The 17,113-nt window shown below is 36.3% G+C and overlaps 1 protein-coding gene and 1 pseudogene across 1 annotated transcript; both read left to right on the top strand.

Moving 5' to 3' along the window:
* Positions 1-105: 105 nt before the first annotated feature.
* On the top strand, positions 106-5,547 carry LOC126606205 (uncharacterized; annotated as a pseudogene).
* Positions 5,548-12,045: 6,498 nt separating this feature from the next.
* Positions 12,046-14,630, top strand: LOC126606201 (FCS-Like Zinc finger 8-like). The gene is made up of 3 exons (XM_050273558.1): positions 12,046-12,778; positions 12,859-13,693; positions 14,285-14,630. The coding sequence occupies exons 2-3, from the start codon at positions 12,909-12,911 to the stop codon at positions 14,364-14,366; spliced, it is 867 nt and encodes a 288-aa protein (XP_050129515.1). The 5' UTR covers positions 12,046-12,778; positions 12,859-12,908; the 3' UTR covers positions 14,367-14,630.
* Positions 14,631-17,113: the final 2,483 nt, after the last annotated feature.

Here is a 17,113-nt window from a genome sequence, read left to right as displayed (position 1 = left end):
TTGGAATAGATTTTGGCTCACACACAATCGTATGGCTCACTACTTTATCCCCCCTAATTATATATTCCAATTGAGCTTGGAACCTTCTCCAACTTCCTAAAATTTATGGTGTCCTCAAGAATTTCACTGCGTCCTTTCAAAGTCTCTAATACTGATGACTTCCTGAAATGGACGAGCGATGACAAAGTGATGCGATATCTGAGATGGAACACCACAACCTCTAGGGAAGAAGCCTTGGTATACATTGTGAAAGCTGTTATACCACGCCCATGGTGCCAGTCCGTATGTTTGGATGACCATTCAATTGGATATGTTTCGGTCAAGCCCGAATCGGACGATGACACATGTAGAGCCCATGTTAGCTATGTTGTGTCTGCTGAGTACTGAGGGACAAGGGATTGCTAAACAGGCACTGAGGATGGGCAGGTCTAAAGAGTTCAAAGAGTTCCCATGTTTGGTGAGGATTGAGGGTTCGGTGTGGAAAAAGTCCAAATTTGTTCCATTGTCGTACTACAAAGCAAAGCCTTTAAAACAGAATGCATGAACCAATTCTTTAAGACTTGAAACAATTATGATGCACATATCCAAAAATCATGACATCCTGTATTTGTCCTCCTCTAACAGAAAGCTTCACACATAATAGTCTTCTATAAAAAGTCGTAGCACACCCTCATGCTGGTATAACTTCTTACGGGATTACCCTTCGTGGGATTTACCGTTGTTTGTACCATACTTAGGGCCTCCGTATTTAGATCTCGTATAAATACTCGGGGGACTCAATGTAATTATGTAATAAATGAAGGGGCAAATATGTAATAAGTGAGAAGCCCTTATTCTATAAAAGGACCCTTCACTCTCCTCATTAAGAGGGGCCAATTTCTTAGGCCATGGAAGGGCTCTCTCACCCTCAGAAGCTCTCTCCATCTCTATCCCTCACAAACAGAGAAATACAATAATCAGTGTGGACGTAGCCCAAACATTGGGGTGAACCATGATACATCTTGTGTTATTTACTTTCTTGCAGATTCACGGTCGGATTTACGTTGTTCCAAGATCCCTCCGGTTTTGTGCATCAACATTTGGCGCCGTCTGTGGGAATCAACACGAAAAGGTATGTCGGTTCTCTCTCAATTTTTTACCTCCGCCGTGAATCTTCAAAACCCAAGAGAACCAAAACTCTCTCTGGCTCCCTTTCTTGCTTCTGATCTCTTTCACCTCTTCAAACAAAACACCATCACTCATCTCTCTCTCTGGAAAACACATAGAAACTAAACAAAAAACCCATTTCAAATCTCCAAACTCCATAACCGGGTACCAGATTCAAACTTTCTTTCGACTCATTTTCTTCTCAACCAAACACTCATTCCTTCGAATCTCTGAATGGGCGACAATGACCCATGCTTCGATTAGGAGCTCCACCACCCGAACCCAGTACTCATTTCTCCGTCGTCACTCTATTTGGTTCAGATCTATCTTGTCTCTCTTAGCTGGCGCAGCCAAGAAGTTCGCTGACGAGCTCGGGTTCTTCAGATATACCAGAGCCTCCGCTAAAGACACCGTCGTCGATTTTGTTGGCATCCTAATCGGCTCGTTGTTGCTTTATTTTGTTAAGTATGTGACTCGACCCGAGAAGGAGACAGGTCGGATCAGAGAGGTTTCGATGGTCTGAATTTCTTCTGGGTTGGATGAAATTGCAGTTGGCTCCAAATCCCCCAAAGGGGAATTCAGGATTTCTCCCTCCTTCAATACCTCACTATTTAATGATGCTAATCCAAGAGCTTTTCCTTCATTGAGTGTTGATTTCTTGGGAAAACCCATGACTCTCTCAGATCACAAGGGTTTGGAGAATTGTAAGGTCAGAAAACCTAGCAATTTCTCTGTGCATGCACAAGCATCTGTCTGTGTAAGCAGAGCTATGAGGTGGTGGGAGAAGACCCTTCACCCCAACATGGTAGAGATCCATTCCGCTCAAGAACTTGTTGATTCCTTGAAAAATGTTGGGGACTGATTGGTTGTAGTTGACTTTTACTCACCTGGCTATGGAGGCTACAGAGCTCTCCATCCCAAGATCCGTCAGCTGGCTGAATCGAACGCGAATGCAATTTTCCTCAAAGTTAACTATGAAGAGCACAAGACTATGTGGCATGCTCTCAACATTCATGTGCTACCATTCTTTAGATTCTAAAAAGGCACAGATGGTCGCGTGTGTAGCTTTAGCCGCACCAATGCAACTGTGAGTATTTCCTGCAATCTGTTGAAGGATAATAAGGCGAGGAGGAAGAAGATGGTGAATGATAAGAGGGGGATGGTTTCTTGTGTTGCTTCTTCTTCTGTGATTGATCCTTACCGGACCTTGAAGATTTAACCTGGTGCATCTGAATCTGAGGTCAGGAAGGCTTTTAGACAACTTGCCTTGAAGTATCATCCAGATGTATGCAGAGGAAACAATTGTAGAGTTCAGTTTCACCAGATCAATGAAGCTTATGATCCAACTCAAAAAACGCATTGCTTCGCCGAAATGTGGGTCTCCAAAGTTCCAATCTTGGTCTCCCTCGTTGCGCTGCTCTCTCTCCATCTTCTTCTTGCTCAGGACTCCCCCACCTTCATCTCCGGCTCCGTCTTCTTCTTGCTCTAGATCTCCGCCAAGGGATGAGTAGGCTGTATTAGTTGAAAGAGTATTTCAGAAAAAGAGAAAGTAAAAGCCATCTACAATCTGAAGTCTCCACTGATTTTGTCGGCAAAAGCAGAAAGGGAAAAGAGGCACTCCACATGATTTCCTTGCCTGCCATCTGCAAAAGGGAAAAGAGACACTCCACACGATTTCCTTGTCAGCCATCTGCAAAAGGGAAAAGAGAAAGTAAAAGCAGAAAGCAAAAGAAGATAAAAAGAAGCAGACATAATTGCGGTAGTAATGGCATGCCGAAAAGAAAATTATAGGCGTGACCCATTGAGCAAAGGGTCGGATTTATTTTTGAATGATGTAATTTATTTTTTATCTTTCGGAAACATCTGTATAACCCCATCAGAGGGTAACCAAAAAAAAAACGGCAAGCCCAAAATAATGGGCTCGAATGTTATGTGGAGGGCCAAGGCCCATATGCCCAAAAGAGCCAGGCCCTATGGCTCCAAAATTATTCGGCACCCTGCCGCTATTATCACCAACCAGGTAATCAAAAGTACGCCCAGTACTCCAAAATTATTCAGCAGTCTGCCGCTATTATCACTCAATAGGTGATCAAAAGTATACCCAATACTCCAAAATTATTCGGTAGCCCTGCCGCTATTATCACATATTAGGTGATCAAAAGTACGTCCAGTACTCCAAAAATATATATGAGCGCCACTCATGTCAATCATACATAAACATTCATGAGCAACTCCAAAAATATACATGAGCGCCACTCATGTCAATCATACATAAACATTCATGAGCATCATTCATGTCAATCATATATAAACATTCATGACCATCATTCATGTCAACATTTATGAGCATCACTCATGTCAACATTCATGAGCATCATTCATGTCAATCTAGCTTTGAAAGCTTCATTTACAAAAGCTCTAACTTTGAAAGCTTCATTTACAGAGCTCTAGCTTCGAAAGCTTCATTTACAGAGTTCTAGCTTCAAAAACTTCATTTACAGAGCTCTAGCATCGAAAGCTTCATTTACAGAGCTCTAGCTTCAAAAGCTTCATTTACAAAGCTCTAGTTTCAAAAGCTTCACATGCAAAGCTTCACCTACAAAGTTTTAATGCAGGGTATACAAATACCGCCTCCGAACAACGGCCACTTCGGCCCATACATGGATTTAATTTAAAGTTTCTAGCCAACAGACTCTATTGACCGAAGACTTGGGGGACTACATTATGTACCATATACTGGGCCTCATGAAAAATACTTGGGGGACTTAGCCCATTATTATGCACTAAGGAGCGAGCCCTTATTCTATAAAAGGGACTCCCTCACTTTTATTAGAGATCACCCATTATTTATGTACTGAGGAGCGAGCCCTTATTTTATAAAAGGGACTTCTTCACCCTCATTAGAGAGCATCACCGCCAGCTGAGTAACCACCTAGCCGCGAGCATCATTCCTAACCCATTATTCATGTATTGAGGAGCGAACCCTTATTCTATAAAAGGGACTCCCTCACCACCATTAGAGAGCATCGCCGCCTCCTGAGCAACCTCCTCGCCGCGAGCACCAACTCTAGCCCATCATTTTTGTAATGAGGAGCGAGCCTTTATTCTATAAAAGGGACTTCATCACCTTCAATGCCACAATCCGAGCCAACCAAGGCAACATAAGCCACGAACAGAGCAACCTCGCAACATGTGCTACTTCTAGTTGAGCATCATTTCACTTTGAGCACCGCCTTATATCAAGTATCAGTTCAAGACGACATCTAGTTACTTCGGCCCACACATGAACTGAATTTCAAGTCTCCAACCAAATGTTTATATTTGATCTGAATGCCACAGACAGATTGCATGTTTAATATACGTTCTAGCTTGAATGTCACAAGTAGAATATGCATAAGGAAACCTTAACCTTCAAAGTTCCATGGGTAATTCATAAGTAATTATAACTCTACATAGGATTGTTAAGGGGACGGCGGAACCCTAGGCTTTTACAATTTGGTTTTCATAACGTTTTCCTTTGCTTTCTTTAATCATTTTAATTAGGGGTGTGCTATCCACGCACCTAATTTTACTTTTCACACACCCCTTAATAATTTCTGTCTGTTGATCTTCTTCAATTCATCCGATCCGACGACCGAAAATTAAAAAGGTGTGTGAGAAGTAAAATGGGGTGTGTGGATATTACACCCCTTTAATTAAATTCGTCTTTATTATTTTTAAATTCAAAAACAACTTTTTCCAATCTTTTTTTTTTTTCAAATAATTAGTTAAGATTTGGTATTTACATAAATTATTCATTCAATTCCTACGGAAAACGGTCTTGCTTGAGCTGCTATACTACAACAACCTTGTATTCTTGCAAGTATTTTTAAGTGTTTTTATCCCTACTTTTGCAGGCGGTAAAAAAACCTATTAGTGATTCTTCAAACAGATGTCTCAAATTGTAGGAGTCAACAATTTATCTCAAGCTAACATTGCTGCAATCTCAAGCTTGGTTCCTAGCCTAAGATTGAGGGGGGGGATGAAGGCAGATGTCTTATGATCATTGGTTGTCATATAATCACTACCATGTCAGCCAAAGTTGTTAGAATATTTGTTAGGCTGTTAAGGATTTGTTGGTTAATTAATTACAAGCAAGCTTTTACTGTGTTCAATATATTATGATTTGTAACTCACAAATGTAATTAGTTAGTCATATTTTCATAAATACAGAGCATCATTTCTCTCTAAACTTCTCTCTAGTTGTTCGTCTTTCTCAATTCTTCATTGTTCTTTGATTTTCCTCAATGTAGTTAACAGGTTGAGAATAAGGGGTCTCAAAGGGTTTTAGAGAAAGTTGGGTTTATGAAAGAAGGTTTGTTAAGGAAGTAAGGTTATTCCAAATATGAGATTAGAGATTAGAGATATGTTTACCTAAATTGTCCCGTGGGTTTATGAAAGAAGGTTTGTTTAAAATGTTTGAGAGCATCTTAATGATTCTGTTTCTTACTTTGAGGAACATTTTGTTGCATTAAGAATCTTGGTGTATACATTGTGGTGGATCAAACTAATAATTGAATCAACCCCCTTGAAAATTGTTTACAAGGATGAAAGTTTGAAAAATGGAAGAAAAGCTTCGGATGTTTTCTATGTGGGTTGAGGGGTTTGTGTGTTGTAGGCCTTGTTTGGCATACCGGATAGTACCACCGGATAGTATTAATAATACGAAGCGGGTGTTTGGTAAGCTTCGTATGAAATAAGCACCTGACTATTTATTCCGGGCCCACTTATCTTATACCCCTCACATCCGCCTATTTATCCCGTCTAAAACCACGGGACAATTTAGTCGGGCTCGTTCTCTCCTTCCTCTCCGAACGCACTGTCGGTCCTCCCAGGTTCCGCCCCTCCCTCATTCATCTTCTTCTTTGTCTGAATCCTAGTTCATCTTGTCATTCATCTTCTTCTTCCTCCCAGATTCCACCCCTCCCTCTGTTTCATGGAATTTTTCAGCAATTTCAGCAATTTCTGATTTATGGGTTTTTTCATCCGCTATTTTCTAGAGCTTCAAAGCTTGCGAGTAATTTACTGGGTGAAAATCAAATTCAAGTTTTAAATTTTGGGTGCATTTAGTAGTTATTTTTCTTGTTTTGCAGAGGGATTTATCTAAACACACAAAACTCACTTCTTCTTTCTTTGCGAATCCGAGTTGTTCACCAGCTTCACCTCAAAAGCCGTCTCTGAATCCGACGGCCGCCATGAGCCCAGCCTCTATCCTCGAAACGAAGCCGTGTTTGGGTCTTCGAACCCCTTATTGTCGGAATCAAACACCTCGACAGATTTTTTTACCGAACGCGGTAAGTACGGAGATCAGGTAAACCCAGAGGAGGATGTTTGTGTTGGCAAACTAAAGTTTGGGTCCTCTTTTGGAAAGCTGTAAATGGAACAAGGTTGCAGAACACAAGGGTTGCCGACAATAGAAGGAAACCATCAAAATCAATTCAAATCAAGTTAGATTTTGAGGGTGAGAGAGAAAGATGGAGAGAGAATGGTAGCTGCAATCAACCAGGGCGCCAGAGATCTGGAGAGGGAGTGAAGGAGGAGGAGGGAATGAGGGGAGGAGTCGGAAATCTGGGGAGAAGATCGACAAGCTGGGGAGGGGAGAGATAAAAGTTCATCAAACAAAAAAAGATTTGTCAAAATTTTAATTTTTTTCCTTTCCTTTTTTTATCCAGTTCAGTACCAAACACAATATAAATAATACGATATTAGTCCAATACTGCACCAAACGCCTGACTAATTTAGTCAGTACTATCCGGTGGTTATTTATCCTATCCGACAGAAATAGTCAGTACAGTCCGAGTTGCCAAACAAGACCGTAGTGTGTGTTCATGTGGGTTGTGAATGAAAGAAGGCCTCCATTTATACACAAATTGGTTTGCTAGGCTAAAAAAAAAAATGCTTTTAAAACAGTATGCAATTATTTACAATTGTTTCTGAAAGTGGCTGCCAATGTTACTGTTTTTTAATGTAAAAATATAATCTTTGTGATCACATTCATCTGATGCTTCCTAATTGGACCACTTGATACTTTTGTTTGTTGTCTTCTTTGGATGATGGACTTCAGTTGATATTGATTGAATATTTTATATGGTTATTTTGATAATTATAAAATTTGTATATACTGATGATTAAAAATGTCTAATTTTGAATGTTTTTATTAATTTAAAAAATGAAAACTTATGAAAAAGGTTTAAAAACTTTGAGTTTTAATGATAAGGACAAAATAAAGGGTAAAATGAATATTACTATGATTGATTTTTTAGTGTAAAAATATGATTTTTCGTTAAAATAAACAGTACCGTAAAGTTTTCGTTAAAATTTCTTAAAAAAAAAAAAGTTGGAAAAATAGTAGATCCGGGAACAATTTTCTCCTTGCAATGTTAATGTGAACAGTAACCCTTTGTTGGGTTTTCGTGTATACGGTTTCTGCTGGTGTCTGATCCTCATCGCATTATAATAACCTTTTACCATGGGATGATATTTATGGGACCCCGAGCTTAGCTAGCCCTGTATATCATCATTCGTACGAATTAAATCGTCCACAAAGATGCTGACGTGAAAGCAAATAAAAGGGATTAGGGACCATATCAGTGTGGGTCATTTCGTTGAATAATTATTACACAGTCCACTCCTGTCCACTCTACGGACGATCATATATCTGGTCATATGGATTGTGGTTTTATATTAAAAAGTTAATTTTGGTATTATTTATTTTATTTTATATTTTATATTTTTTATTTATTGTTAAAATTTAAAATTTTCAAGTTATTTTTATTAATTTTTCTTATAATTTATAGGGCTCATTTTACGTTGAACTTTAACGGTACCTAAGTGTAATTAAGCTAATTAAAATTATCATGATGAAATCATCCTTGCAAAAATTCAATTCAATCTGAAACCACTTGTCTATTTAATTATTAAGGTTGAATTCTAATGTTTCTAAGAGAATAAAGTGTTCGTCAAATTTTTGTACTTAATTAGATACCTCAAATATTTCTGATTTGGTTAATATATAGCAAAGATGATATATGAGGTGCAACTTAAAAAATAAATGGTTCGGATCGTTCAAGTTCGATGTGGTATGGGCTCGACAACTAATCCCCATTTTTATTATTAAAAAAAAGATCTCTAAGAAATATTGAAATTTTATCGTGATAATTAAATAGACAAATGGTTTCGAATTAAATTGAATTTTTGCTAGGATGATCTATAAAATTTTTGCTAGGATGATCTATAAATCGAGACTTACAAAATAAATGGTTCGGATCTTTGAAATTCAATATAAAGTGGATTCAACAATTAATTCCAATTTTTTTGAAAAAAAAAATTGAGGAAAACTAATGAAATAGGTTTGAAAACTTTGAGTTTTAACGATAATGACCAAATAAAAGGTAAATTGAATAGTACCATGATTGACTTTTAATGTAAAAATATAATTTTTCGTTAAAGTGAACAATACCGAAAATTTTTCGTTAAAGGGATCCCTGTATATCCTACCATTGTTGGGTGGACAAGACAGTTACACCATTAGGATTTAGGAAAAGAACTCTATCCCTGACAAGGAAACCCCACCCCTCCCAATGTCAGCAATAACTTTACTTAACAAGGATGGGATTTGGGTCCCGTTCCTTCATATCATATTTGTTTCTGTTTTGTCAAAAACACAATCAAACTTCTCAAGAATCTAACAAAAGCACCTAACTAAGGTTACTTCGTGAAGGGAAGTCTGAGGTACGTAACCCAAAAAGGAGGAAAGATGAAGTAATTGTGCTTATAGTCTGCCATCAAGTGGAGATGAATTGTCCGCCCTTCCATTTTCATATTATTTCCATTCCTTCATATTTTATGTAGTCACGGTTAAACTACGTCAATATTTAATATTCTTATTATTTTTTGTTTTATTATTTTTATAAAAAAATTAATATAAAATATTGACGTGACTTAATCGTGACCACACAAACAGAAGATGATAGAAAGAGTATGGAAATGAGAGGGCAGACAATCCACCTCCCCATTAAGTAAGGTTACAATTGTTTAGTGACATGACGTTCATTTTTCAGAATTATCACCTTTTTTTTCCAATTTTGGATAATGTTATTAGCATTTCTGTTTTGGTTAATAGTTTTCAATTTTGGTTAATAATACTATACAAGCTGAGTATTTCACAAATTTTAGAGTGAAAACCATTTTCTTTTCAATTATTTCATTTTTATTTTTTTTGCGCTAGAGATAGAAAGTAAGTCTATATCATAAAAAAGAAGGACAAGGAAAGGTATAAGAAGGTAGAAAGAAGAAACGAAAGAGAATATATGAAACAAAAACTTGAGATTAAAAACAACTTTTTCGTTTTTCTTTTGTTTTGTGTGCCATTGATTATTGGACAACCCTACTTAAACAATCCAATTGTATGTGATAAACATGATGCAAATGAGTTGACGGGGAAAGAAGGGGTTGTTGTTCTTTCACTTTCATTCTGCTTGTGGTTTGATGAGATTGATCACTAAATGTTTGATCGTGCAAGTTGCGTCATCGATCAAACTTAGCAGAAATTATCAATGGAAATTTGATAAAGGTGACATATTGGCAAAATTTTGCAAGTCTAAGTTGTTAATTGTTTTTTTTTTTTTTTTTTTTTTTAGTGGCAAACACACAAGATCAACAAAATCTAAGTGTCATTTGTGCAAAATTTTATTTAAAACATTATATTTCGTTGAGGTGGTGCTATCCATACATCCATTTTTATCATTCACACACCATGCTCAAATTTTTAGGTATCAAATCGAATGAATTGAATACGATCCGAGGATAAAAATTAAGAGGTGGGTCTGTTGAAGATAAAAAGAAGTGTGAATAGCACCACCCATTTCGTTGTTTGTTTATATGATGCCATCCTTTTGTTTTTTAAGTAATCTTGATTAAGGACTAGGGATTGAATGTCGTACCAGTTAATAAAACCCTATTTATCAACCAAAAGATGGTGAAAAAACAAATTAGTCTTCTATCACTAAAAAAAAAATGATGGCCAATAATGTAATTTCACAGGTCCAAATTTTACTGTTTTTTATTAAAATTTCACCTACAAATGATGTTAAAATACTTCCAATATTTATAAAAATAAAATAAAATAAAATAAATAAAATCAAAAAATAAAAAACAAAAATGTATGACTCCCCCACGTTCCCTCTCTCTCCCTCTCTCCTTCTCATTTTCTAAAAAAATATGTTAATACACACAAAATGTATAGGTAAATACTATTAAGGAAGAAAATTAAGTTTCGTCAATTGTCATCATATGCACTCATTAATTAAGCAGCATCATTTCAAAAGGGGCCCACCAGGCTCGTTATGCCCCCGTTTAATGCAGCAGGTGAGGTAAACTTTATTTTCTTCTTTTTGTAAATGGGCCAATATTATTAATCCAATCAATTCAATATAATTAATGGGCCAAACGATTGCGAGATAACACTACTTGTTGAGGTGGAGGCCCATATCTGTGGGCCCAATCGAGACTTTAACTTTAGTTAAGTGGGACCTGCATTGGGTTTACGTAGTTAGCTCAGGATTCAGGAGTCGGGACACTTGGGCTTCCGACTATTCACAACTCCGCAGAAACCTCCCGTGAACTCCAACACCATTAATCCTCCCTCCTTAGAGCTGGGGAGTAGGGTGGGCACGGTTTATTTTGGTGTGGTTTTGAGTGAAATCGAAATTTTTTGCGATTTGGTTCGTTGTGGTTTTGAAGCTAAAATTGAAATAAAACCAAACCGTTTGGTTCGGTGCGGTTTCAAACGGTTTCGGTTTGGTTTTTAAGAAAAAAAATGTACAATTTGCAATTTAACATATTAATAAGCATTTTCCAGTTGCAATAGGAAAAAGACATTTGTTATATAAACAATTAGCATGTTGCATGCAGTTGTGATGTTAAAACATGTTTGTGCAACAAAAGGGTGTCCCGTACAAGGTATAACATAATACAAATTGAATAACTTTGAATTCATTAAACGTGAGCGAAACTTTCATATTAGAATATGTGATATCATGCTTCAAATGAGTGGACTTCATTAGATCATTGTTCGACTCTTGATAACAAGATTAGTCCACCCTTGTATATATATATGTGTGTGATGATATAAAATAACAAAGGTCATTCAAGTTAATGAACGAAAGAAGGTGATGAATAATGATATTCTAGTGTGGTTAAGTTCATACTAAGTGCATGGATTCTAACAAACAACCAATTAAAACATGAAATTTAATACGGATATTTAATTAAATGTTTATTAATATTTGCGGTGCGGTTTGATTTCGGTGCGGTTTTCAAAAGTCAAAACCAAAACCAAACATTTTTCTATGTTGCGGTTCAGTTTCAAAACCGAAACCATTCGAAAACCGCAAAACCAAACCGTTTGATGCGGTTTGATTTGGTTCGTGTTTCGGTTTCGGTTTTCGGTTCTAAGTGCCCACCCCTACTGGTGAGTATAATGGATCTCATATTATCTATTTGTATCATTATTTATACGAAATTATATAAAATGTGAGCTTTATTTTTATAGGGATGATATTGTAATCATAAATTACTCATAAAAATAACCAATAATGTAGGAAGTGATGAGTAAAATTGTTGGCCAAAATAAAATGCGATTGGTGGTTTAAGAAAACCCACCGATTTTTACGAAAATATTTTTAATCATCATTTTATTTATTATTATTTTGATGATTTTAATTTTTAAAATCAATATCAACAGACATAAATTTTAAAATTTATATTTACCTAATAATAAGCACTGAACAGCAAAAATGCACCCATTATCCTGCATAGTATATCCACACGATTCTTTATATTCAACCCCAACAACCCATAAATCCCACGAGCTCCCACTCGCTCTCCCCACTCTCTCGCTCTCTCTCTCTCTCTCACTCACTCACTCACTTTCTCTCTCTAACTCTCTATCTGCAACTCCACTTCGATTTTTCAGGTTGATGATGGGAAACTGTTTTAGTGCGCAAATATAGAGAGGAAAGAGAGAGAAGAACACACATAAGTTCTGGGTTTTATTCATCAGTCATTTGATTTTCTAATCCCGGATTGCTTCTCGTTTGCTTCCAAATCCTGAATCATTTCTTCTGATACAAAAACCAATTTTGCTGAGGCCAAAAATACCAACAAAAAATTATAAAAAATAATAAAAAGCTGAGCAGCACCAACAAAAGAAGGAACAAAAATACAAACTTTCTTTGTTTTCTGATGCGGTGATGCATGCACGTCCTGTCCTTTGATCATGACTCTTGAGGGTCCGTTTGCATGTCGGTTCTGAGCTTTTGGGGATTCCTTCTTTTTCCTTTCTTCTTTCTCTGCCGATTCACAGAGTGAAAATTTTGAGAGAATAAACGCAGGAAACTCGCTCAGGAAGTGAGCTTTTTGTGCTCTGTTTTCAGAGATATGGAGGTCACAGAGTTGTAGCAGCAGATAGACAATAGTTTCATGAAATCATTTCTGCAATTTCTGGGTTCTGGGTTTTTTCATACGCCATTCTCGAATACCACAGAGCTTAAAAGTCAGCAACTTTCTGCCACTTTCTAGAGCTTCAAATCTTGTGAGTGATTTACTTGGTAAAAATCATATTAAAGTTGTAATTTTGGGTGCATTTTGTAATTGTTGTTTCTTGTTTTGCAGAGGGATTTTTACAGGAATTTTGAAGAACCAGAGCAAGCAACCGAGCTCCAATGGCGGAAACCAGCTCTCTTCTCTCTCCCAGAGAAAAACCTACGAAACCCACTTCCTCTATCTTCGCGAATCCGAGATTGTTCACCAGCTTCACCTCGAAATCGGTCTCTGAAACTGACGCCGTGATGAGCCCAACCTCCATCCTCGAAACGAAGCCATTTTTGGGCCTCCGAAACCCCTTCTGGTCCGAATCGAACACCCCCAGAACCCCGGAACCCGAATCCAGACGCATCCACTGGGACAAATTGGACTCCAAAGGCATCGGCCTCGCCATCGTCGACGCCCTCAACGACTCCGACCCGAAACCGTCAAAGCCCCAAACCCGAATGGTGATTTTCGGGTCGCAGCTCAAGATCCAAATCCCTCCTCTGCAACCCTACCCTTCCGAATCACCGAAGTATCCGGCCGACTTTAGCAACAAGACGGAGAATTCCCATCTGGGTTCTTCCTCCTCCGTCTCGTCTCGGTCGCCGGAGAAGACATCGCCGTTCGAATCAGCGAGTTCCGGGCTCGAGACGATGAATTCGACCCGGGTTTTCACTAGCTGTCTCTCTGTCAGTGAAATGGAGCTCTCAGAGGATTACACGTGTGTGATTTCCCACGGTCCGAACCCGAAAACCACGCACATCTTTGACAATTGCATCGTGGAGAGCTCCGATGGCGTCCCGGAGTTTTCTCCCGGCAGGAAGTCAAACGGGTCAAGCTATCTGTCTGAGAGTTTTCTCAGCTTCTGTGACAATTGCAAGAAGAATCTTGGCCACGGCAAAGATATTTTCATGTACAGGTTGGTTCAATATTCTTTTACCTTGTTCTTTGTTTTTTGGAGAATTCTTTTCGAAAGCGGGTAAAAACGATCATTTTTCAAATCTTAATTGTTGAAATAATTGATATTTCACATGTATGTAATATTTTATCGATCTTAATTTTGATTCGTCAGCAATTTGAATTTGATTTCTGATCGATTTTTCTTTTTTCTCTTTTGAATTTTATCATATGATTCATATTTTGTTTAGATTTTTCTCACAAAACACTTAACAATTATAAATTGATAAAAAAAATTATAAATTGATAATATGACTACTCATATTAGAAAAGGATTTACAGATCCAAATTATGCAGGGGATCTTCTACTATAAAATAAAATAAGCCCATCTAATCCCTTTCAGTTTCAACCAACCAATAAAATAAATTTTCTCATTTTATATTCACTTCAATCATGCAATTCATTTCGGTATTCTATAGCAAAAAGTCTTTAACCATTTTAATTGTACAGACGATATTCTATTCTAATCTAAACTACGATACATTTGCTATTTTTAAGCATACATTTGCTATTTTTAAGCATTCCATTTAAGTGCTGAAATTGTGATTGCAGGGGTGAGAAGGCATTCTGCAGCCGTGAGTGCCGTTACCAGGAGATGTTGTTGGAGGAGGGAGCGGATAGACTGGCAGCTTGAGCCTTTGAGTAGCTGATTGTAATGCCCATGGGAATTGTTCCTGACACTTCGCTTAAAAAGCTTCAGCAGAGAGCGCAGAGAGAGGGTCCCTTTTATTTTCTATTTTTTCTATTTTCTATTTTTGTTTTGGAGATAAATAATAGGGAAGGAAAGATAGTCTTTTGTGTCATCAAATATAGTCCATGAATTGAAGATACATGTAAGACAATATGATACTTGAATTTTCTGGGAAAATGTATCTTTTTCTTTTTCTCTTTTCCCTTACTTTTTTGGTTTATTTTTTAAGTGTTGCTATTCATATAACTGTTTTTATTTTTCACATGCTCATTTGTATTTTTGACGTTAAATTCAATAAATTAAAGAATATCAAATAATATAAATCAATAAAAATATGTTGAAGGTAATAAGGAGTGCGAATAGCACCACCTTTTTTTTCTAAGCTTTCCCCTAAATTTTCTTCTTTTTCGTACTTTGCTTTCTGCTTCCCCTCCTTGTAGAGTTGTATAGGGAATGAAATAAAAGATTTTGTAGAGCTGAATTTTGTTGAATTGTTAATATTCAGTAATGTTGTTTGTTTAAGAAGTGATATTTAATGTTGTTTGTTTAAGAACTGATATTCCTCTTCACATGTAAATGAGAGGTATTAGGTTTAATTCTCTTCAAAGATGAATTTGACCCACATTATTGCTAGTTTATTGTGAAGTTAAGCACGTCCACTTTCTTTTTTGTGTAGATAATATCGTTTATTCAAAAATAAAAAATAAAAGAAATGGTTGTCAAAAAGCACTTTCAATAAAAGCTCTGTGGATGAGGCGGCAAAAATGCAGGTTGAAGTGCTTTATGTATCTTGGCTCATTCGACAGTGATTTGTTATGCATTAAACAAAAGTTCTTTTACTAAAACCACTTAAAAAGATAAATGACTTGTTTATAAGTGCTTTTAAAATGATTGAAAGTGCTTTTAAAGAAAATGTTTTTGGGTTTCAAATGCACTTGAAGTGATTTACTTGGATTTTTACTAAGGATTAGTTCTAAAAATATTTTTACTATAAACGCTTTCAATCATTTTAAAAGTATTTCTATAATAATTAAAAAACGTTTATAGCAAAAACGTTACAAGTACAAGAACTTTTAATATAAATGTTCATCAAATGCACTTATAGTTTGTTGGTGTTGGCGAGGATCATGGTGTGTGACTAATTAGAGTAACATGATCTCTTTCCACTCTGTCCAAAGTGCTAATGATCTTGGTTGAAGTAGATTCTTTTCTTGCTATAAACGGTGTCTGTTTCTACACATATGATCACTTATTGTCATTTTTTAATCATTTCAAACTTTCTCGATTAGATTCTTCCGGTGGCTTTGATTAGCGCACTAATGTAAGGGAAAAAGTAATGTGACTAATTTGAAGGGAATAATTCTGTATAAAACAAACTTTTATTTTAAAAAGTACCAAATTCTAGGAAAATTAGGCCTAGTAGGCCTTTTACAAGAAGAAAGATTCACTTCCCTCCTTTTTTTTTTTTCCTTTCATTCTCTCATCTTTTATTTAAACGATGACGATTAAGCCACGTCAATATCTTATATTAATTTTTTATAGAAAAATAAAGATAAAATAGAGAGTGTGAGAGGAGGGAATGGAATGAGATAGAAAGAGGAGGTGAGAGAATCCTAGTCTCTTTTACAAATCTATCAACCAAAAATAACATTGCTATCAAAATACAATGTCGTTTAGCTTTTTTCATGAAAATACTTTCAAGTTAAAAATATCGTGTTAATAATGTATTTTTAGAACAATATTCGGCTACTCAAAGATGAGTATGAACTCCTATTCAAAATTTCTCAAAATTGTTCGTTGTCAATTTATAGAACTTCGTGTTTATAATAAGAACTGTTCATATTATAAATCACTATATAAAGATCACCTCTGCAAAAAAATCAATTAAAACTAAGGCCATTTAGTCATCAAACTATTTAAAAACTAATGAACGGTATTGATAAAAGCATTATGAACTGTCTATGTGTTTGCTACAATAGATTGACTAAACGACCTTAGTTTTAATTTATTTTTTGCATAGATGATCTTTACAATGTGATTCATAGTATGAATGGTTCTGATGATAAACACAAAGCTCCGTGATTAAAACACTAAGAATTTTGAGGAGGAGTTCCTACTCATATTTGAGTAGCCAAGTATTGTTCTTTCTTTTTTAAGGTAATAAAGGATTTCATTGATAATAGATGAAAAAAAAATCAATATAGAGAGCATGAAAAATAATGTGACTAAAAAAAAACTTCATCCCATTTAAACCACATGGTAAAACCCTCGAGGGAGAAAAAAAGAGTCACCCAGGCTAGTTACAAAACATATAACGTTCCAATATTATCATTAGACAAACAACTCATTAATCATGGGAGACCTACATCGTCCCAAAAAGATACACCTCAATGATTAAGACTATAGCGACCCACTCCATGCGCCATTGTGTTTGCATGGATAATGAGAAACAGGTGTTTCCACGACTCTATTGCCCAGTCAATTCTGTTCCACTTAATCCTTGTTTCATGGCCACATATCTTTCCGACTAATGAATGGGAAACCTTTCTCTTGTTACATGAATCCAATTTTCATTTCATCCGAAAAAACCATCTTTTTCTCAACAATGTCTCATTTGATCCAATATCGTTCCTTTAGATAGGAACAACTTTGATAAATACTTATAACTCCTGGATGGAGTAATAAAACAA

The sequence above is a fragment of the Malus sylvestris genome, chromosome 16 (assembly GCF_916048215.2).
Source record: "Malus sylvestris chromosome 16, drMalSylv7.2, whole genome shotgun sequence".
Lineage (NCBI taxonomy): Eukaryota > Viridiplantae > Streptophyta > Magnoliopsida > Rosales > Rosaceae > Malus > Malus sylvestris.
Note: the sequence above shows the minus strand (reverse complement) of the source record. Positions and strands in the feature narration are given on the sequence as shown.